Source organism: Enoplosus armatus, chromosome 7 (genome assembly GCF_043641665.1).
Source record: "Enoplosus armatus isolate fEnoArm2 chromosome 7, fEnoArm2.hap1, whole genome shotgun sequence".
Lineage (NCBI taxonomy): Eukaryota > Metazoa > Chordata > Actinopteri > Centrarchiformes > Enoplosidae > Enoplosus > Enoplosus armatus.
Genome location: NC_092186.1, coordinates 22,920,689 through 22,944,024, shown reverse-complemented (window position 1 = coordinate 22,944,024; position 23,336 = coordinate 22,920,689). Strand labels below are relative to the sequence as shown.

The 23,336-nt window shown below is 42.7% G+C and overlaps 1 protein-coding gene across 2 annotated transcripts in view; it reads left to right on the top strand.

The window, feature by feature from the left end:
- LOC139287335 (ephrin type-B receptor 1-like) overlaps positions 1–23,336 on the top strand; it is a 70,262-nt gene that overhangs the window by 35,190 nt on the left and 11,736 nt on the right. Inside the window, exons 5-13 of one of the 2 annotated variants that reach the window (XM_070908315.1) lie at positions 349–504; positions 4,540–4,802; positions 7,685–7,760; positions 9,084–9,208; positions 16,841–17,006; positions 17,423–17,528; positions 18,011–18,029; positions 19,104–19,149; positions 19,329–19,457. In XM_070908315.1, the coding sequence (XP_070764416.1) occupies positions 349–504; positions 4,540–4,802; positions 7,685–7,760; positions 9,084–9,208; positions 16,841–17,006; positions 17,423–17,528; positions 18,011–18,029; positions 19,104–19,149; positions 19,329–19,457 (1,086 nt within the window). Of the gene's footprint in view, positions 1–348; positions 505–4,539; positions 4,803–7,684; positions 7,761–9,083; positions 9,209–16,840; positions 17,007–17,422; positions 17,529–18,010; positions 18,030–19,087; positions 19,150–19,259; positions 19,458–23,336 lie in introns of both variants that reach the window. The other variant, XM_070908314.1, reaches the window with a different exon arrangement.

Below are 23,336 nucleotides of genomic sequence, written 5' to 3'. Positions count from 1 at the left end.
GCAGCAGAGGAATGAAACCATAATGACGGCTATATAACACATAATCAGTGTAACACTGAGTTTGTGGACGTACACAAAATGTTTTTGTGTATCTTGTCTGAACAAGATAATGTTCTGCTATCCACAGAAAATCCCCCTCTGTGCTTTGTCAATGTTAAACCGCCAGTAATAACTCTACTGGCGCGGCGTCATTCTAAAACAAAGTTTACCAAATGTCTTGCAAACAAGACAAACAAAAGGCGCACAGACGCAACTCATTAGCTGTGCTTCGTTCATGTTCAGGAGGCGGAGTTGTGTATTGGTTTTTTATGTGTGTGTGTCTCTCTCTCTCTCTCTCTTTGTCTTCAGCTTGCCCTCAGGGCACCTTTAAGTCGTTCCAGGGGGCAGGATTGTGTCAGCAATGTCCGCTCAACAGCCGCTCCACCATCGAGGCCGCCACCCTCTGCGGTTGTCGGAACGGCTATTACCGTGGAGACATGGACAAGGCGGAGGACGTGTGCACCAGTGAGTCAGTCTCTGTCTGTCAAGCAAACACGTACGCCAACAAAAGACAAAACAAAAATACATATTCAATAAACCTCTCGGTGGTGTAGCTGAGTGTGATAATGCCTCAGGGCGACAGAGACGGGTTTGTGAAGTTACCAATAGCTGACATATTGCAGCATATCAGAGGTCGACATCACTGACAGTCCAATATCTCATGATTGAATTAAAGGCCAATATCTGCTTTGATTCATCATTCCAACCTTAATTTCATGCACCTCATTCAGAGCGCGTGTGCCGCAACGTCCCCGTCCTTGTTTGGGGATTTGGGGAGCAGTAAGTAATAACACTGCCACATTCCTCAGGCTTCCCATTGAAGTGGATATGTGTTTAGCGTGTCGAAAAGGCGATATTGCTATGCAAGACGAGGCACCGAGTTTGAAAAACGCTGCCTCTCAGTTCCACAGAGAGATGGTGTAAGTAGGTTGAGACATGAATCATTTGGACTGTCTCTGCAGCTAGTCTCAAACTGTGAAACTATGTGTCTGTGTCTGTACGTGTGTGTGTGTGTGTGTGTGTGTGTGTGTGTGCGCGCGCGTGTGTGTGTGTGTGTGTCTGTGCACGTCCTGGTGACCTGGATAAAACTTCATGTTTTTCGGGGGGCTAATTTACATTCATCAGCAGGTTTTATTTTACTGTTTTACATTCATGAATGAATTTGCAACATTGACATAAAATGTAACTGAATCACTGTTGAATTTTCTCTCAGTGTTGTTGCAGGAAGTAAATATTGACCATGTCTACTTTTAGCCCTGCTTTTCCTCTTTCAAACTGGTTTTGACCTCTGTCTACCAGCTGGGGATCTCTATGTTGACTAAATGATACGACACTACTATACTCATTCATCCAGTTCCACACAGTCTGCATCACTTTCACATCTGCAGTTCCCTCCAGTTGGTCTAGACCAAAAGTTCCTGGACTACCGTGTTAGCATGGTCACCAGCTTAGCTCGAGCAAGTATAGCCTATACGGTGCATTGTTTATTCTGTGCAGATGAATTTCTTGACATTTCCCCGTCACCAGATGGATTTAATAGTAGTTTCGTAGTAGTCACACTAAAATTCACTACTATAATCTACTATCACGTAGTCCTGTGGTTGCTTTGCTTTGCTTTCACATCACAAACAACCCGCACCGGACTTCACCTGGAAGCGGGCGGGTAACAACCAACTTCTTCACCGGAGTTCGACTGATAGCTCGTTTGAACCAAGCCAAAAAGGTTAGGCGTGCAAGTAGCCTTAGATTAGCATTATCAGTGTTGTTGTAAAATTGGTGTCATAGTGATCCATTAAAACATCCATAGAGGTAACAAATAAAGTGATTTGTCACCCACATATGTTACACTAAAAACTAATTTCATTGGATGCTACATGCTGCGATATTTGGAATTGTTTGTATTCCTTTACTTGTATTGCAGTCAAACCGTGTCACTACTCATCATCTATTCCAGCACACTGCAGAGGGGAAAATGATTTCGCCACAGTGCCTCTGGAACAATGTATAGGGTTAACCTATTCTGACAACAGAGAAAGCACATGAAAAGCCTCACCTCAAACAACCGCAGCACACTCTCAAATTGATGCTGACAGAAGAAAAATCAACTTTCCCGGTGAAAAGGTGTCAGGTGTCAACCTACTCAGCCTACACAGCTTGGTGAATTACCTTGGCACTTTCAATTCAAGGGCAAAAAAACAAATGGAGTTTACAATTACAAAGTTTACAATTCAAACATAACAGCGAAAATTCTGAAAACCGTGGGATAGAACTTCAATATAGGAAGGCGCTTCGGCTTATTTTTATTTGGTATAAACTCACATATAAGATCAGATCAGTGAAATGGAAGAGTGAGCGCGCAATGTGTGGATAGTTACCTGGCAGAAAATCATTCCCTCAGCATGCCTCATGGGTCCGGAGGAGGTACAGTATGTGTGTGTGTGTGTGTGTGGGGGGGGTTTCAAGTGTATTTTTGTGTATCGGTCAGATTGATACCGCGAAAGCCACTCACAAAACAGCAAAGGAGTGCCGAGTGCGGTTGCAGACTGCAGCACAGATAACTCTTTGAAGTGCTTCAAATGGTTTCTTTTGTCGCAGCGAAATGGTCCATTTAAAATGTGATTATTACCCCTTTTCTCACTTTTTTTTTTTTTTTGGCATTTGAATGTGTATTTGCTGGGAACTCTGTCGGCGTCTGACAGTGTAAAAGATTGTGTACTTGTGCTATTCAGACGAAAAGTACGATTGAGTGAATCCAGTGTAACTGTGTCAACACACTGCATGTGCCTGTGTGTGTGTGTGTAATTATGAATGCACAGTTTCTGACGGGTCCTCTCTCTCTCAGTAGGAATGTTTTGCTACTTAGATTTTCAACCCCCTACTGACTGTTGGCACTTTGATTCTGCAGCGAGAGTGTCTGTTTGACAAATACACACATGCACATATTCCACAGGGCCGTCTCAGACGTTTCATATGACTCTGTGATTTAACATGTGCGAAGGGTTGAATATCCATTTCATCTGAACTGCTCTTGTTCCAACATGTTGTGCCGGTGTGTGTGTGTGTGTGTGTGTGTGTGTGTCATGGGTCTTGTGATGTGTGTGAACAGCCAAGGAGAAGTGAACCCGCAAGGTTTAACCTTGTGAAAACTCTGGGTGCGCGTTCAAGACTCACTTCCACACCCCAGTTTCTCCTCAGATCAAAGAGATGAGCGAGACAGAAAAGAGAGAGAGAGATACTGACTGACTGACCGACTGAAGAGTGACAGACAAAGGGACTGATGTTAGGTCACCCTCTCACTGTTAGAGACACTACGCATGTACCAGCAGCACTGGTCGGAAACTGCACATGCACAGCTTTGCATGTAGGCAGCCTCGAAGTGACAGAAACCAATGTTTAAACTTTGAAAGCCTAAAAGTTAAATAAAGGACAAGTGAAGTAATCATCTTCATATTCACTTGTCAAGTGTGCAGAAACGTCCATGACTTAAAGGTTCCTATAATATTATGAGACAGGATGTTCTTCAGTTGCAGGCCCATGGGGGGGGTAATAAGTGTTATATTTTGGAGGTAAAATAGGGCTGCAACGTTATTTTCAGTATGGATTCATCTTCCAAGTATTTCCTTAATTCATTTATGAATCGTTTGGTCCATAAAATGTGAGACACATTCAACCGCTTGTTTTGTCCAAAAAAAAGTCCATAACCCAAAGATATCAAGTTGTCTCTCACAGAAGACAAGGAAAACCAGCAAATATTCATATTTTAGATGCTAGAACAAGTGAATTTTCGATTTTAAACAACTGACTGACTAATTGATGAATTGTTTTTCTTGATCGAAAATGTAGCTAGTAACTACTGCCATTAGATAAATATTTCCCTGTGAAATGTAGAGAGGTATAAAGTTGCGCTAAAATGAAATACTCAAATTAAAATACCTCAAATGTTTCTGAAGTTAGTACCAGTGCTTGCTGTTAGTTAATGTTATTTTTCCTCCTTTAGCCCTAATTTAAAGGTTTATTTTTTTAGCTTATCTTGAGCCATGGGGCACAAACTGTGCTATGGCTGGATGTGTTGAATCTTTTTACGTCATCTCGGTAATGGGTCGGTCGTGCTTATGGAAAAGGCGGGTGGGTGACAGCACAATGATACTCCGGCTTCTGTACGAGCAAATAAATCAGTAAATCTGAAATGGTACAGTGCCATCGCGCATTTACGTTGACGTGACAATGTGAGGCTTCCAAACTTTAATAACAAAAGAATATCCACATGTAAGCCACCGGTAGGCACTGCTTAATGAAAAAAGCCAAATGATTTTCTCAAGTGCTTACCATAATGAAGTTTGATTGCATCCAGGTGTGGAGCAGTGATTTGCTTTAAACTGACAGACTCTAATTTACCTGATTGATATCCGCAGCACATCTACACGAGGCCAGTCACAGTGTCACTGGAAACACGTCTCTTCAACGTCGACCCTTTTAACCTCCAGTCATCTCTCTCCCTAGGCGTCCCTTCAGCTCCTCGCAACGTGGTCTCAGTCGTCAACCAGACATCGGTGATGCTGGAGTGGCACTCCCCGCGTGACATCGGGCACCGCCAAGACCTGTCGTATAATGTCTTATGCCGCCGGTGCCACAGCAGCGAGCGCCGGGCATGTCAGCCGTGCGACGACAGCGTGGCATTCGTTCCAGGCAAGCGCTGGTTAAAGGAAACGAGGGTGGAGATCAGCAAGCTGCGGGCCCACACATCGTACACCTTCGACATACAGGTTTGTCCACTGAGCAGAGAGAGTGCAGAGTGCCTCTCTGAAGCTTTGTTTATTCTGGGAAGAGTTTTGTTGTTAAAGGAGTACTCCAATGGAAATCTTTATTTTGAGTATCCCACACTTGCTGCCTTTAGGCTTGAAAAGTTTACTTGCCTCTTTGTGGACGATGGCCGTTGTAGTTGCAATGGACACCGACGGCTACCCAGAATCACAGTAAGTAAAATGTGTCGAAATGGACCTTTAAGAAACCCGTCCTGCAGAATAATCCACTCCTCCTCTGTTGAGCTGTGTGTCCACAGTTTCTACATATATAGCTTCACGATTTTAAAGTACGGTTTTGCCTCTTCATTGCTCTGAAGCCACGCAGCAGGCACAGTATTGGCAAAGCGACTCTGCCGTGACTCAGGGTTGTCAATGGAATCCACTGTAACTGCTGTGAATCCAGGATATTTACAACTGCCGCCCTCCACGAAGAAGCACATACCAAGTTTTGCAAAAGCCCCTTTTTAAGCCCACACACGGAGAGTATTTGATGCTCAAAAGTTGGACTTCCTTCAGTGTTTCTCACCACTAGTTACACAATGTTGAAGAAAAATACTTTGAAATGTAACTTTTACTCTACTAAATATATACTAAAAACAACTGTGGTGCAAAGTGTGTTGTCAAATAGCTGCCAGATATTCACTGTGACGCTCAAGGATACTGAGGCTACATAGATGGCTTGCTGATATGGGGGCTTTTATGCACAATTCGTAGTTTCATCATGTTCTCGCAGACCACAAGGCCACCATGAAGCCAGTAAAGCCAGTGCTATTGTGAAACCTTTAATCTTCTGCCATCGGCCGCCTTTACCATCAAGGCTGGGTGTCTAAATCAAGGTCAGCAGTGTTGTAATTGTTGAGGGAAGGAAGCGTGTTACTTTACTCTCCCATTTCAGTCTTGGATCGTGAAATTGCATCTAATCTTCTGATTTAAAAGTGGCCAAACCTTCATCTTTACGCCCTTAAGGTCAAAGTTCTAGTGGGAATAAAACAGGATTATTTTCTAGATCGACTCAACAGCGCGGCCCTGATGTATGAGTGGATCTATTTTGAAAGCAGTCTGTTGTGGGATGTACGGATCAATAATGATGTATGAATGATTGACTAAAACACTGACCTGATCGTGAAAGTATTGATTGTAATTTGATGTGTTTACTGAGGGCAGCCACCTTTCAAGGCAGCTCTGAATATCCATTGAGATGTCTGTGATTTTTTTTTTTTTCCCCAAAATTCAATCATCCACCAAGTGAAAACACCGACAACTACTTTAACAACAAAAAAAAAAACGTGTCAGGTGTCATCTGAAGACCTTCATTTGCAAAAAGGTTTTTTTGATGGCGGAATTATCTATGAAGTGCGGGTGAAATGTCGAGAGCTCATTTCATATTCAGGCAAAACTGATATTTTTTAAATCATCAGAAACTCAAGGAACTGGAAAACACAGCATAAAATGTGAAATGATAAGGAAACAAACAAAACAACATACAATTAGAGCTTAGAGTAAGCCATCAAGCTAGTGTCACTAATTACCACACCTTTGTTTGTTTTAATCATTTGCTATGACTGAAGACATTGTTTCGACCGTCCGAGTGATTAACTGGGCTCATGACGAACAATATGTGGTGGCTAATTAGGTGGTCTTTAAAACGCACTCGGAACCTGTTAATTATGTCTTTGTGTTGGTGAAATGAGAAAGACGGTGAGACCCGCACAGTTTCAAGGAGACATCGACGGTGCCTCTGCGCTGAAATGAAAACCATCTCATTGTTGCTGATAATTGACTGTTCGTTCAATCCTTCCCCCCTTAGCAGCCGTGGCTCTGCACGGCAGCTCTGTTCAGCTGCGGGTTTCTCAGTGTGCCAAAAGTGTGTAATGTGGCTGCGGAAGAGTGATGCACCCTATATAAAGAGTTAGGAGGTGTTGCTCTTAAAAGGTGTATATTTTAAGAGCAAAAGTGCAAGGAATTGGTTAAGCAGTTTGTTTATCTGCTCTAACATAGGCTGTGCTATCTAGCTCATTACCTACAGTAGCAAGCTAGCCCGGCGTTACTTCAGGGGAGTATTTCATATTACATTATTTTGTGGGGTTACAGGTTACCTGAAATAACCCCTTCACAATATCACATCCTCTGTGAGTCCTGGATACTCTTTCTTAGTCTTTAACACTCCAGCAACCCCAGCCAGATATTGTTATGTTTGCCAAACGCATCATGAAAGATTTTCTCTTGTAACATACTGTCTGAAAATGCAAACAGGAAAGCGTAAACCTAACCTTTGTTTTTGCTTGTCCAAGTGTGTACGCTAGGCAGCCAAACAGGGTTATGTTAGCAGGAAATAACAATCTGATCTTACGTTTTTTTCTTTTCTCATACTAACAAACTTACTAGCTCTGTACTGAAATTCTTTTAGCACGGCATCATGTTGGTAGCCTTGAAGTGCATAGTTAAGGCCCATTTACAGAATTCTCCTTTTAAAACAAGTCAGCTGGAAATGCCAGAAAAAGGTCCATGAGCTTTCAGCCAACTCTATCCTCAGCTTAATCAATGAGCTGGTTGCAGCTGGTAGAGGAAGATTTGCTGTTGATAGTTGTCATTTCAGCAGGTAAGATCGCCAGAAGCTGGCCAGAGATGAGAAGCCCGCTTTTGTCTACCTCTGTCCGAAACGAGCGGCCTATTGCTTTAAGCGTTGCTGAGAAATGTGGGTGTCAAATCTGCTGCCGTTAACATTGTGAACTGCGTTTGTGCCGCGCGAGAACAGAAAACCTTGACAGGCCGAGCAGCTGTAATCTCTAATCTCTAATGTCTGTAAAGTGGAATAGCTGACCATTACACTTTGTACCCTACAGGCGGTCAACGGAGTCTCCAACAAGAGCCCTTATCCCGCCCAGCAACTGTCAGTCAACATTACAACCAATCAAGCTGGTGAGTGGGGAGTGCAAAAGCATCTGTGTATGTGTGTGTGTAAGCATACCCTGGGGCACAGTGGATTATGCTGGCTAGGGGGATAAAGGAAATTGAGCTACAGCCCTTTAATTCATAAAACATGTTATAAGCTTGTCATCTCTCTCCCTCTGACTCCCTTTCTCTCCCCCCTTTCTCTGTCTTTTCCTGCACATCCAAAGCTTTCATCCTGTTTTCCCTCTGCCTCTCCCTCAGCTCTCTTCTTCTCGCCTTTATCCCCTCTCCCTGCCCTCCTCTCTCTGCCCCCCCCTCCTCCCAGTCTCTGACAGTGTAATTCTTAGAGACTATAAAGTGAGCTGAGTTACTGCTCCATCAATACTTTATGGAGACAGACACAAGTGATATTTCCACCGCTACCCAAATTTAGATTTAAAAGCCGCTTTACGTTGATGGAAAACACATCATTTAGCTCATCTACGGCAACCCAGGCTCATTCCTAATCGAAACATGATCCATTGTCACCCTGCTGCTTTTTGAGCGCATTTGTTACTTCTGCCAGATGAAAAACTCTCTTATCCCTGAAATCTTTCAGGACTCAACAAAAACTGATTCATATTCCGGTTGACTGCACTTGGGGGGGGGGGTTAAATTATGCAATAGGTTTTAGCGTATTTCATGGGACCTTAGGATATGAAACTCACTCGACATGTATAGAAACCCTGTAAAATGTCAATTGTGGCAATATTAAAAAAGACTGTGAGGTTTTCAGGTGACAGCTCGCTCACGCTGTCAACTTACGACTCCAGAAGACGTATTTGGCTCATGAGGTATCGCAGCATTTACTGAGGATTATGGCAGTCCCATGATGTCCTTAAGACTCCGCCGTGTAAGATGCATACGTCCCCATTCTCAATATAACTTACATCAATTTGATACTTGTTCCCACTGTAGTATCAATCTCCATGTCTTGACTCCCTCCTCTCTCCGCTGTACGCTATCAAGTAAAGTACAAATGTGATGAAAACCATCTCATAAAAGGATCCCAGAGGCAAAACCATGAAATATATTACAGCCAACAGCTTCTGGTTCCTAAAATTATGGGTAAAAATGCATTGCAGACATAACTCTTGTTTCCCCATCAGTGACAAGTGCAGTAATTTGTTTTCATGAGCCTGGATGAGGAAACATTTTTCTCCTTTGGGTGTAAATAATCCTTGGCAATATGTCATTACATTACCCACTATATTTCCATATTTATGGTGTTTAAGCATCCTAGCGAATCTTTTAAATGCCTAATTGATTGTGTGTATTTGTGTGTCTGTGTGTGTGTGTGTGTTTTAACAGCTCCCTCTGTAGTTCCCATAATGCACCAAGTGAGCTCAACGAGCCGCAGTTTCTCGTTGTCATGGCCACCGCCTGAACAGCCCAACGGAATTATCCTCGACTACGAGATACGATACTATGACAAGGTAGAGTGGGATGATAAATGTTTGTGTGTGTGTCTGTGTGCTTTTTGGTGTTATGGTCACTGCCAGTAATCCATTAGAGTTGATAAAACAGGCGAATCAATATCAACTCCATCTAAGTCATCTATTATCAGGACTGTTACTGAGCAGCAACAGTTTCACTGCTTCTCAAATACTTCTGCTCATAATAACTTGAATAAAAGCAACAGTTTATTATTTATACACAGATGCTGGGTGAGTTAACCAATCAGAGGATGTTGCGGAATGAAACATATTGAGAAAATGTACACATTGCCATCCCTATCAATTAGATAAAGAAGGTATTTTTACTTAAAGGAATAGTACTAGGATAATAATACTGGATACAAAGGGGAACAGTTAGCCTGGCTCAGTCCAAGGGTAAAAACTGCCTACCTGCACCTCTAAAGCCCACGAATTACCGTAATATATCTTGTTTGCTCCATCCCATACAAAAACTGAAGTCCTGTCATCAGTGTAAGGTTAACCAGCAGAGGCTTCAAGTCAGTGCTTCGCCCAATAGAGCCACAACTTGCTTTTGTTTCCCAGTTTCTCTGTTTTTGTATGATATAATAAATTAGTAAGCTTCAGAGGTACTGGTTGGCAGATGTTTTTCCTCTGGACAGAGCCAAGCTAGCTTTTTTCTTTCCAGTCTTTCTGCTAAGCCAAGCTAACTGTCTCCTGGCTCCATCTTCATAATGAACATACCTGTACAGATGTGAGAGTGATAATGATGTTGCAAAGGATGCAAATGTGCAGATGTGTAAATATGGGCATAATAATACAGGTATGCAAAAGCATGAAAGTTTTTTTTATGCCTGATGGCACAATATTGCTCTCCTCCTGTGCTGCGTATCGTATAGGAGCTGATATGAAAGCTGATGTGCTTTTCAGCTGTTTGAGCAAATAACTAGAATTATTAACTAAATACAGCAACGTCCACTGTTACACCCATGACACATGCACACACAAAACAGTGACATCGTGACGGATTTGGTGCATTTGGTTTGTGTGTTTCTGAATGTGTCCATTCACCACAATATCTCTCAGAATAATAATGATCACTCAGTAACGTATAGCTCTTGTCATACTTCTATGATAAGTAATTATTCCCTGTCACTTAGCATACATACTAATGGTTGATAAAAAAAAAATGTAAAAAAAATTATTATCAATTCCGAGGCTGGTGAATGCTGCTCCTTCACAGACCTGACAGGATGATTAATTAAGGACAGCCGAGGGCAGAAAGGTGTCAACATATTTCTTAGATTTATAATTCCTGTAATTGATGTATTTTCTCTCTTCACTTGTGCTCACTGTCTATTAAAGAGTTGGGTCCATGCGTCATCTTTTATGAAATATTGTTTCCTAATAAGTCTGGATTGATCTTAGAGCTACAAAGCATATTTCATGGAGCCTGTAGTCATACTGACAGGGTTTCGCAGTGATGGAGAGCCTCTCTTTATTCCAGCACACATCAATTGTTGACTGGAGTCGTGCAGCAAAAATGAGCATCCATTCATTAACAAGTGGCCACAGAGGGATCTTGTCAAACTGTAAGACTACATCACATCAACCAAAGAAAAGAGATCTGTATTGATTCATTGAATCTAACAAAGCTGTGTGTGTTTCCTCCATGAGTTTCATGAACTGTAACACACAATATGGAATCCCATTAAGGTCTGTGGGCTCTGGAAGATCTAATTAAATCAACAGCTGAATTGGTCAAGTGACTCACAAAAGAACTCATGCAGATCTTGTGGAGTCTTGTGCGGGCCTCTCTCTCTCTCGACTTCAAATTGCTAGAAGAAACAGAACGTCGTGCGAAATTAAAAGACCATCATGGACAGTGATTTAGACTCCTGTTGCCATCCTGGTTGAATTGTTAAATATTTTGATGACACCCTGCAGACTATAAAACTACATGTTTTATAGCTGTTTTATATGAATGTAATCATATCAGCCGTCTTAGTTATTTTCAGGCTCTTCATGGTGATGGGTGCACATATTCCAAAGCCTGTGGGGAGGAATGTTACAGTGTTTGTGGACTGCAGCCACTAATATTGTGTAGTATTAAGCGTATTGTAGTATTGTTGTTTGTTGAGGGAGATTCCTTCCTACATTCACCTCCTCAGCTTACTGTTGATGTGGCCTTCAAGTCTCTCTGGTGTTTCAGTATGTGCCAGAAGACATCACAGACCACTGCTTTTACATTGTTACCTTTATGTGTGAAGGACATAGTCTGTCCTCCCAGAGAGACTCACCACATCTCTGTGGGAAACCCTCCATTCATCCAGGCTTAGATGTTGAGGATCTGTTGTTGAGGTTGACGGGAAACCAGATAAATGATTCTTTGTATTCTCTTTGCCATCGACAATGATCAGCAGATGTACTGAAGTGCCAAGATGTCCTTTAAACAAACTCTTTGGAAGTTTGCTTTATCCTTCCCACTCTGGACCACGGCGGTAAGAATGGAAGAAAGTCTCAGTACTTATGGACTTAAGGACAGCTGCTTATCTGGAGCCTGGTCAAAGTAATCCAGACGTCCTTCTCCCCAGTGTCTTCCAGCTCCTCCTGGGGGGTCCAGAATCGTTCCCAATCCAGATGAGATATATATAATCCCTCCAGGGTGTGGGTCTAGCCTGGGCTCTCCTACCAGTTGGACATGCCCAGAAAACCTCCAAAGAGAGGCGCCCAGGAGGCATCCTCATCAGATGCCCAAAGCACCTCAACTGGCTCTCTCACTACCCGAGCTCCCTCCAAATGAGCCCCTTACCCTAGGTGAGGGTTGCAACATAGACCGACTGGTAAATTTAGAGCTTCACCTTCAGGCTCAGCTCTCTCTTCACCACAACGGTCCAATACAATGGCCACGTTACTGCTGCCCCTTAAGAGAAGGCAGTCGTGGTGGAGGGGTTTACGCGTCCCTGTGTCCCTGACTTAAACAGCAACATCAGAGCTTCAGTACCTTGCCTGGAACAGGGAGACTAGTACCCCCTCCTGGCGCCAGGCCTGGCAGGGGAACTCGCCGGTGAGCATCTGGTGGTCGGGCCTTGACCCATGGGGCTCAGTCAGGCACAGCCCTGATACCAACTCCCACATTCTCTCAAGAGTTATTTCTAGCTTTGTGATGGATTTCCATTCTGTAGACCAACCACTGAAGCTCCTTTTCAGATTTGAGGAAAGATAGAAGTTAAATAAGACAGTTTCTTCAGCAGAACCAATGTTCTTGATCCTGTCGATCATGTTTCCAGTGTTTTGCGAATTGATTTGACTTGATTGTTTTGAGAATAAAGTGTGAATGTGATGATAAAAAAAAGAATTCCACAGCTTTTTGCTGTGAATGTCAACATCTCGAGAGCACTGGGAGATCTTTCTATCTCCCTAGCTGAATCACTCAAAGACAAGAAGACTAAAACGCCAATTTATCCGCTTGTGGATGAAATCAAAACACCTACCACTCTGCTCTGTGAGGCTGCATGACTCAGTAACTCAAGCAATCAAGCCCCCAGCTGTCCTGGGGTGGACAAGGTCCTAAACTGTGTGGACCAGAAGACTAAGGCAGAAAACACCTCACTGCCACCGAGTCCACTGATGAAACTAGCCTGCATAGAGAATGTCAAAGCCGGGGGAACCAATGAGGGCCTGTGATTCAGGGGTGAAACGCGCAGGACCTGATTGCTTTCCCATCAAAGACTGCTGCTCTAGGGGAGAAAAGACTCCAAAGAAAGGACAACGTGTGGCTGCATATCTTGTCTTCTTTGTAATTCAGTCAGTGGAACGCAATACATTTGGAGACTGAAAGTTAAATTAAAAGCATATCTATCACCCAAAGCTAAACATAAGAATATCCTCATCTTTTCTGAAGCTGAGCCAACAGCTGCAATAACAGATAGACTTTCACTGCAGACAGATTAAAGACAAAGAGCAAAGCACCTTCAAGGGATTGTGTGAGATACAACAAAAAAGAACAACATGCCTCCTCATCCACAGCCCACAGCCCACATTTGAATCCCTGCCATCTTCCTATCCTTTTTACAAAATCGAAGAAAATAGTTTTTGGCATTTTCTTCGGATACCACTGCTAGTCTCTGCGCCCATTTTTTTTTGTCTTTTTAAAACATACTGTCAGTGAGTTGGTGCTTCCACAACTCACTAAAACTCCGAGATACGAAGCAAAACTACAAACGTTAAATGCTCAAGACTCTTGTCAACCCTCTTCCTTATCTCTTCGCTGTGATGAAAACAGGCACAGTCCTGAAGTCCACGACTCCAGAGGGCTCGCTCTCCGATTTCCAATTTCCCAGCACAACATAGTATATGGCTATAATTTTACTGTGCTGCATAAGGGAAGGGAACGAGAGAGTTAGTGTTTGTGCGTGTCGTTTTTTATTGTTATGGTTGTTATTGCTTCTCTTGGTTCAGTGTGTGCTACGTGCTAACATGTAAATCCTATAACTAAGACTAAATACAGCACTGACACAACTATTCATCGGTATATAAATTATTATACTATTACCTCTTTGCCTTTATGTATGTTAAATATCAAATAAATTTCAACCAAATCAAGTAATAATTTATGTATACTGGGATACACATCATGTATGCACAGTATAATCTTGGCATCCTACAAACGTATACTTTTAATCAGATTATATAAAGTCCAACCCTTATTACCGCACACATTTTTACATATTATGTTCATGACCGTGCTCGGTCCTGTCTGACTCTCACATTCTGAGATGCTACTAAAATAGTCAACACCTGCAGACCCAGTGTCTAATGTCTGGTGTAATGGAAGCTGGGTCGTAACTATCCTCATTACTGGTCTTCTTTCATGAAATACAGTTCGACGTGAGATCTTTCAGGGCACATTAAGTGTAATTCCTCCGCAATTAGCGAAACGCATTCATGCCATTATCAGAATGTGGTACCTGAAAGCATTTCATCCCTTGTTCAAAGACGAAAGAGGCGCAGATTCTGCTCTAGTTCAAACAGCAGCACTGCTGTTTGTTTTCCTGACTGTCCTCTCTCAGGAGCAAAGGCAGAAGCAGTTTGATATTGTTTCACTGCTGCAAAACCTGAACTCCTTCTGGAAGGTTGGCTGTGTAGAGTATCTGACTTTGTCACCAGAAAGCATGGTTTACATCTGCAGAATGACAAAAATGTCTTTCCCTAACCTCAACTATGCAGGTGGCAGATCAGAAAATGCTCATGTGAAAGTCATGGTGGTCATTTTGGAAGGAACTGAAAAATGAGCTTTGTTGTTTTGGTGTGAGGGATCATATACATAGCATAGCATAGAAAACATAGCCACTGGAACACAAAAGGGAAATTTCGTTTGAGCAAAAGCACATCCACATTTGAACAAACGCATCTGCAGCACCCCTACTTCCCACGGTTTATGGTGAAAGTGAAGTTCCAGGGAAAGATAGAGGAAAGCAGAAAGAGAAAGCTGAGATTTTGCCTCTCGGAGAGCAATTAGAGTGAGTCGAGGGCAGAGCGAGAACAACTGCTCTCGCCGAGAGATGTACTCTCTGCAGTCTGACAGTCACAGATAAAACCCTTACTTTGTCAAAATCAGGGCAGAGACTCTACTCGGCCTTATTTGCAGCTGCCTTTGCTTTAACATTATTTAACATGGAAGCCAATTAAGACCCAGAATCAAAAGCTGACAGTTTGTTCTTTTATTGTTTCTTCTTTTCATTCTTCTTCCTTCATGTGGATCTTAAGAAGGGAGAAATACTGTAGATGTTACCGTAGACAAGCCTACCACATACAGTGACTAATTTTAGCTCATAGCTTCAAGTGAAGAAGTCCTCAGGGGAGCAGATTGATAAGCCTGGATGGTGGGGGTGGGGGGGTTTCTTACCAGACAGCTGTACCGTACCTGCTTTTCTGGTACTTTGTGATTTCTCCTCCTTCCTTCATTCCATCTTCTCCCCTCCATCCCTCCCCAGCCCCCTCCGCCCCTCATAGCTACTCTATAGATAATGAGGTTTTAATGTAGTAAATTTGACATGGCGCAGGGAGGCAGGATTTTTACCCACTACTTATCTCTGGCTACCAGACCTTCCCAGATGGGCTGCCCCCTAACCTTTTCACTGTGGCAAGCATAGCCCCCCCCCCCCCCCCCCCCCCCCCCCCCCCCCCCCCCACACACACACACACACACACACACACACACACACACACACCTCCAAATCCAAACCCCACCCTGACACAATACCCCCATTTCTGTGGCCACTTCCAAATATAACTCTCTGTCTTATTCTCTCCCAGCTGTAACACTGCAAACTCTGTAGTTGTCCTTGTGTCGTGTCCTAATTATGACAGTAGCACTCTGGCTGGTCACAGTACAGTATATCAACAGCGCGCTGAAAGACATTATAGCCTAATTATGTTAAATACAGTATATCAAGGTGCTGTAGCTACACAGGATCAGCACTAATAAATGTAATAATAGTAACAATAAAGGGTGTTTAAGACCATCAAGGGGGAAATGTTATTTGTTATTAAGAATTATAATGATAACAGTAATAAAAACTCAATAATCTTTAACCCCTTTTTATTCATGCGCATGTCATCTTTTGATACCCCTCCCTCTTCTTCTCTTTTTCCACCCCCAACCCTCACTTCCTTCCCCCTCTTTTCCCCTCCTGAACTCGCCTCCTCATCACCATCATCATCATCATCTCCCTCCCTCTCCTCCTCGCTCTGCAGTCGACCCCTTCACCTCCTCTATCCTCGTGCCCCCCCCCCCCCTTTCATGCCATCACCACACCATATCTGCCGTTCCCGCTGGACCTTTTCGATTTTGCAGCAGGGAAACCTTTTTATCTGGGAGAAACGGGTGAGAGGAAGCATAGGAAGATAGCGGTAAAAGGTTGTAGCCTTGGGTTTATGAGATAGACCTGATAGGTGTGATTCCTAATTCACCTCAGGAGGAGGACTAGGTGGAAAGAAGAACGAATACTCTGGTAGATCTGTCTCTGTGGGCAATAGCTAATTAACTCCATTATCACTTTGTTATATTTTAAGGAGATGGAGTAAAGAACGGGTCAGAGAGGTGGGGAAAAAGAGCAAGAAGGAGAGGGACTGAGATATTTTTAGGAAAATATGAAGAGGGGAGTTGCGGACAAAATGACCGATGACTGGAAGGTAGATGGGAGGGGATTGGGACAGAGGGAGATTAAAATGGCCATAGTAATTTCGATGAACTGACCCTTTAAGATGGGAATAGATAGATAGAAACAGACAGACAGATAATTCAAGTGTGTGGCGCACAGACACAAAATGTAGTCGAGGGTATTTGAACTGCAGACAGAGAATGTGACAGGGGCTGGCACAATGTGACAAAGATCCCTGATGAATTCAAACTCAAGATGTTGCCGTTACACCATCCCGCCAGGGTGTCTGGGGTGTCACAGTTTAGAAAATGGCGAATGTCTCAGTTTGGACTGGAACTTTAGAAGAATTAATCTTGTTTTAGCTGAAGGCCAAAAGAGAAGTTCTAAATTTAGTCTCTCTCTCTTCAGTCTGTGACTGAAGAAGTATTATAGTCTGTCTTGGATCGCTGTGAAAGATATTCATCTCTCCCTCAATCTCCCTCTTTAGTCCCAGTCATCGGTGCTGAACAGTTCAGAGATCCAGAGCGTAACACCCAGTGTTGTCCTGGAGGGTCTGAGGCCGGGGACTGGCTATGTGGTCCAGGTGAGGGCCCGCACTGTGGCCGGCTACGGAGCCTACAGCAAGGAGATGCTCTTCCAAACACTCACTGACGGTAAGTGGGTGGGTGGCTGCCTGGAGTGTGTGGAGGTGTTGGTGGAGGTTTTATGGTGGAGAGGAAAGAGAGTGCAGGGCTGAGAGGAGGAATATGAGAGGTTGAGCAAGAGTGAAAATCTGGCTGTGAAGTAATTAAATTCTGCCCTACTTTGTGTGTGTGTGTGTGTGTGTGTGTGTGTGTGTGTGAGTGTGTGTGCATGAATGTGTGTGGGTGTGTGTGTGTGTGTGTGCGTGTGTGTGAGAGAGAGAGTGAGAACACTGTCAGGTGTATATTTGTCCTTCCAGAAATGCTCAGTTGTGTTTATGTGAGAGAGTTCCAAAAAATCTGAAAATAATTTTTTCTTTTCAATGTTTGTGTTGGATTGTGTATGTGTGTGTGTGTGTGTGTATGTGTGTGTGTGTGTGTTTCTGCAGATGAGTACAAGTCAGAGCTGGGACAGCAGCTCTCCCTGATTGCAGGCTCTTTAGTGGGTGGAGTGTGTATCGTCTCATTGGTAGCTATCGCCATCATCTGCACCAGGTAACACGCGTATACACACACTCTTACAAACACACCCCGTCTTGTGCACACCCACCCACACATGCTGCATACGTGTGTGTCTGTGTCACAGGGATGTCTTAACTGTTAGGGGTAACATACTTTTCAATAGTCCAATCAAAAAGTCCTTAAGCGAGGCATTGAACATGTACTGACATAGGGCTCCATAGGGCTCATCGTTTTCCTTTTTCTTTTTATTGTTTGAAAATCAGATACAAAATCAATAATAAACGATGGGCTTGGAAATCTGATTATTTGCAGTGCAAACACTCCCAAACCATTTATTGGCCCTTCTCACAGCAGACATCTTGACTAGTGGGGAAGGCACAGGTGTTAACTAATGGCGTTCTCAGTGAGCCAGCACGCACAATACAAGGGCCCTGAAACAGAAGCCGCTGAATGCAATTAAGCCGCCGTTCGTTTTATTATTTACACCCATGCCTCTTCTACGGTGACGTCCCAAGATGTCACTGGAAAAGACCCGTTGTGACAAAAATGTGCAGGCCTTTCGACCACATCTCACGGCCCGGAACTTCAGTCGCGTTTCAACAGATTTACGAACCCCACCCCCCCACCCCTTTACGTCCATCTGTCATGAGGGAGCTCCATACTTTGGTCATGTGATGATAACTGAGCCGTTTCCATGACAAGCTGAGCAAGCTATGTCTGCTGAAGAAGACTGTGAGATGCAGTTGAAAGGCAGTAAGTGTGCATTTTTTAGATAAACTGAATTTTAATGATAAAATTTCAAATGACCCCTTTATTGTTTTTTTTTTACTGTACTTTTTGGGAGTCAGCTGGATTTTGAGCTGCTTTCTTGCATGTACCGTTTTTTTCTCAGTTTAAACACATTTGCTAGTTAAAATTTGGGAAAACTAAGTATTACTACCAGATTTACTTTTTGTGCAACCATATGCAGCTACATACTGTGTGTGTACGCATTACATAAGACTAACTATTGTAATACATTACACCAACATAATGCAGATAAAACGGTCTGTATGGGAAAGATTTTCGAAGCTTTCTTGGCTACAATTTGTTGATAACAACATTTGTGCTAATGACATCACTTTTGCACAAAAAGAATTCTCTTGGTTCCATAACGATTTTAAAGTAGATCAGGACCTTCTGACATGCTTGAAGTTTTTGCGACCCCATGACCTCCAAAAAATAGCAAGCGTCAAGCTCTCTCTCTCTCTCTCTCTCTCTCTCTCTCCTCTATGCCGTGTAAGGTGTCTATTGTCTATCGGGTGACGTATCAAAATGCTACAAATCACATTCCTTTGTTTCCATCCTCAGATGAAAGCAGGAAACAAAAGCTGACAGCACAGAACAGTAACAAGTCACCCAATGCTAATGAATTCCTGATTTTTTCCTTCTCTCAAGCAGACACCTTTTTTTTGACATTCAGGAAAACGTATTTATTTTACCTCAACCCAGCTGAAGAGAAGACAACCAATTAGCATTTCTAACATTTGTGCAACATTTCTGTCTGCTTGCCTCTTTCCCCCAAATATCTCCGTCTGTGTTTCTGTCTGCAGAAGAAGGCAGTTGAAGGAGAGTGTGTATGGTGACAAACTGCAGCAGTACAACGCAGGAGGAGGTACGACCCATACTGAAACTTTAACTAAGTTCAACCTTTATATATGTGCTTACATACACCAAACTTCCAAAACACACTTTATATTTGCAATTTCTAATTTTTCTCCTCAGAGGTGACTCTGAGGCCTGACATGTTCAGTGGTCCCACCCCCACTGTGACCTTTCCCACCCTGTCTGAAGGTCATAGTTCACCAGGGGTCAAGATCTACATCGACCCCTTCACCTACGAGGACCCCAACGAGGCTGTCCGGGAGTTTGCCAAGGAAATCGACCCCTCCTGTGTCAAAATAGAGGACGTCATTGGATCAGGTAGAGAATTTCATAGACTTAAGTGCCCTTGGCTTGCCCTTCATCTCTCTTACCTCGTTTCTATATAAGACACTAAAGATGAACAAATACATGATTATGTGATGAAATATGTGTCCCATATTACTGGGCATTCATACTATTTGTACAAGAGGTTTTGTTGAAGAGTTCATATCTAGTGCTTCAGCAGTGAACGTTAGAAAAGTAAACCTTGATTTCCTTTAATGAGACCAAGAGTCACTTGAAACAGCAGATACTCAGATGAAGCAAATGAATCAATTTCTTCAACTGTGCCACACTTTTGTGTCAATGAGAAAGATCTGGAAACGCGCAATGCCAATTTATTATTTTGCTTTATTTTTTTCCTTTGAAGTCAGGAGGGATGTTTTATTCATACTGAAAACTTTCACCGGAATAAATTAAAACTGTCTTCATGCATTCTCTTTGGCTATCTGAGCTCTCACTGTAGAAATGCTGTGTGATGTTTGGCAAATAGAGAAAGTTGGATGTGAAACGGAGTCCCAGAGCATCCTCTGAATTTTTTTTTTGGGGGGGGGCAGAGTTTTTGCATCTCAGCTGTCGGATGGAAAAAGGAAAAAAGACGGAAACAAGAAACAAAAAATAAGGAAAATCTTTACAGTTGCTAAGATCAAGTGCCTTATTTTCCCACCTTTTAACCTCAAGCATTTCACTTTAGCTGTATTGTCCCCAAGGGGATCCAAGTCAGGTGGAACACAGAACACACACATGCATAATATACATAAAGACTTCATGAAATACATAAAACATGAAATCCAAATATGTAAAACATGTGCCAACTGCACATTTCACAAAATGTGTACATCCCGTGACGGCACGATATAAAACCAGGAGTACATCAAGCCATCGTCATCCATCGCAGGCATCTGTTGTAGGGTTACATGCCTAAAAAGAAATAGGCTTATTTGGATATCCAAACCTTATTACATATATTATTCATGTATGTGTTTACCACTTTTATCATTGTCGCATTCAAACCCACATCTGTGCATTATTTCATTAACTTTATTTCATGCCTTAAAAAAAACTATTGCGAACACAAACTACTGAAGAATAACATCAAGACCTGTACCAGAACATGTAAGACATTATTTTTAAAGGTGATATCAACCTTTAGCATTGCAAGGTTACAGCATTGAACTACCCCGGGGGCCCCGCACCTCCAAAAGTCCCGGGTTCACTGTTAGCTGCTTTTTAGTACTTTGATTAATTGTCAGGGAGTACAATATAAACTGAGCGCGGGGGGGAGGGGCTGGTCCTGCATTAGGACCTTATCTTGTTGCCCAGTCCTGTAGAGAATCCCTGTGTCAAAATCGAATTCATTATTTTTCTTTATATTGCACTCATAGGACGCATATTCCTTAATAAATGTGTGTTTAATCAAATTAAACTAATAGACGCGCATAAAAACTTCACATATTAGTATTTCAGCCCCGAAGTACTGGTTGGTTTCTGGGTCTCTGTGCGCTCTGGAGTTAACTGGAACAAATTAGCCGGGGCAACAGGGGAACATACACATTGCCCAAAGGGTAGTAGAAGAGGTATCAAAGGGGGTTTTTCCCTGAGCCCCCCCATCCTCTTTCCACATGTTATGTCATTTTAGATCACGATATGGTACACTTTCTGGAATATCAGTTGAGAAGTTGACCCTGTGTTTTGGTCCAGTGAAACTATTGATGCAAAAATCAGAACGACGTTAAAGGGATAGTCGCCACGGTATAAGGTAAAATTGATATTGTTTCTTGTCATATCGCACAACCCCAATGCCCCTATGTGTTTGTAGTGCCTGCATATATTTTTTTTTTGGTGACCGTTTTGCTTTGTTTCCTCAATGATTCATTATCTTGTGCAGATTTGAGCCTTTAACAACGAATTAGCGATATTTGTCTTATACCTCAAGCCATAATAGATGGAGCAATGTTTTTAGTCCGGATGTTATCCCCCAGAAAAGTCTTTCTAACGTTCTGTTTTGGTTTTTTTTTCCTTTGGACCAAAACCAATCAAACCCAAAGGGCCATGGAGCTCTGGGTGATAAAGGTCATGAACCAGATTCAGACCCTCACCGCTGAGAGTATGTGCTTTGGGCTTCGGTCTGTTGAGCCACTCTGAGAAGCTTTCCGTAATCCCTCCGTCTCTCGCTTTATTTCTCTCAGGGGAAGGTTTCTCACCTCAGCCAGAGGTGACAGAGGAGGGATGAAAACGACGGGGAGGGAGGGGAAAACATGAGCCTGGGTGATTGAGATGTGTTCGCACTGGCCCTCAAACGGCTGAATCGCTCCTGTTCTGCTGCGATACACAGTGAAAATGTATCCACAGGTCTTTCTCCCTTTCTCCCTCTCTCAGACGTCCTCTTACTGTCTCTCTTTCTGTGTTTCTTTGATACTTCCCCCTGTCTCCATCTCTCTCTGTGATTCAGCCCCTCTGGAGTTTTAGAGTTTGTTTGCGTATAGAGAAATGCTAAAACAAAGAACCAAGGGGGGAAAAAGCAGAACAACAGATTGAGGAGGGAAGATAAAAGAAGAAAGCGCCCTAAGGAGATTATAAAAATATCTCACCTCACTCTCTCTTCCTCTCCCTCTGTGATAACACCCCTCTCTTTTCCTGTTTCCTTATTACTATCACTTTTACACTGTAAGAAATGTCCCACATAAAAAGCACTTCATTTAACCGAAGTCCTGAAACACTTTATTTTCCAATAGAAAGGAGAAATAATCTGACATGCCAGTTCATTTACTCCCAGTATATTTAGATACTGTGGATTCAAGATCTGAGGGCAAAACCAATGAATGCTTATTCCAATGCTCCAACTTCTCCTTGACCACCTTTATTTTAGAAAAAAGAGGAAGTGACATCTGATCTCGCCTCTGTTTGCGAAAATTACTGTTTTCATCCCTCGTCGTCCATCCGTCACTTCTTTCATTTCTACACCGCCCCGTCTTCTCCTTCGTTACCCCGTCCTCTTTCCATTCTCCTTCCTTTTTTTTTTTTTTTTTGCCCTCCATCCATCTCTACTTCTGCTGGTTTACAGCGCTGACAGTAGATAGTTTTTAATGAGCAGTGAGACGTGGAGCGGAGATCACAGTGAGACAGGACGACACAGCCTGTCATCCAATTCCCATCACTCATCCATTATTCACACACTGATTTTTATCTCAGGGATAGGGACTTTTATTTTGAAGTGATATTCAATTTTCATGTCCCCAGGCTGCACACGGCTGCATTTACTTTGACAAAAGACATCTGTGTCTCCAGCACTGGAAGGACATTTTCTGCACACTGGACAAGTTCGAGACACTGAGGTTAAAACCAGTTCATATTCTTGACATTGTAACCAACCAGTTAATAGATCAGTACGGAGCTTTTAGTTTAGAAATTTTACATCCATGTATACATCAACTGATCAAAAAGAAGAGGTGGAATGTAACTAAGTGCATTCACTACTAGTACTGTACGAGTATTTTCCATCTTCTGCTACTGTAAACATTGTATTTTTTGTCTCGTTGCTTTGCAGATTCAGATTGAGAACACAAAATATAATGAAATGAATTATGATGTTCTGTTATAGGTTAAGATGACGTGAGACAGTGGTGCATTCTGGGACGCTGCACTGACTGGTCCAGCTTAAACATGTCTCACTTAACTGCACAGCAAACAAGCCAGTTTATAATGAATAACAATCCACAGCTGCTGGATCGCAGTGCTGCTTTATTGTCCCCATATTTAAATAGGAAAATATTCCATTCAGTTTTGAGTCCCCTGTCCCCTGAGACTCAGGAGGAGCTTTTCAAAGTCTGATAGAGTACTCCTAAATGCGAGTACTGTAAATACCAAGTAGTCCAATCT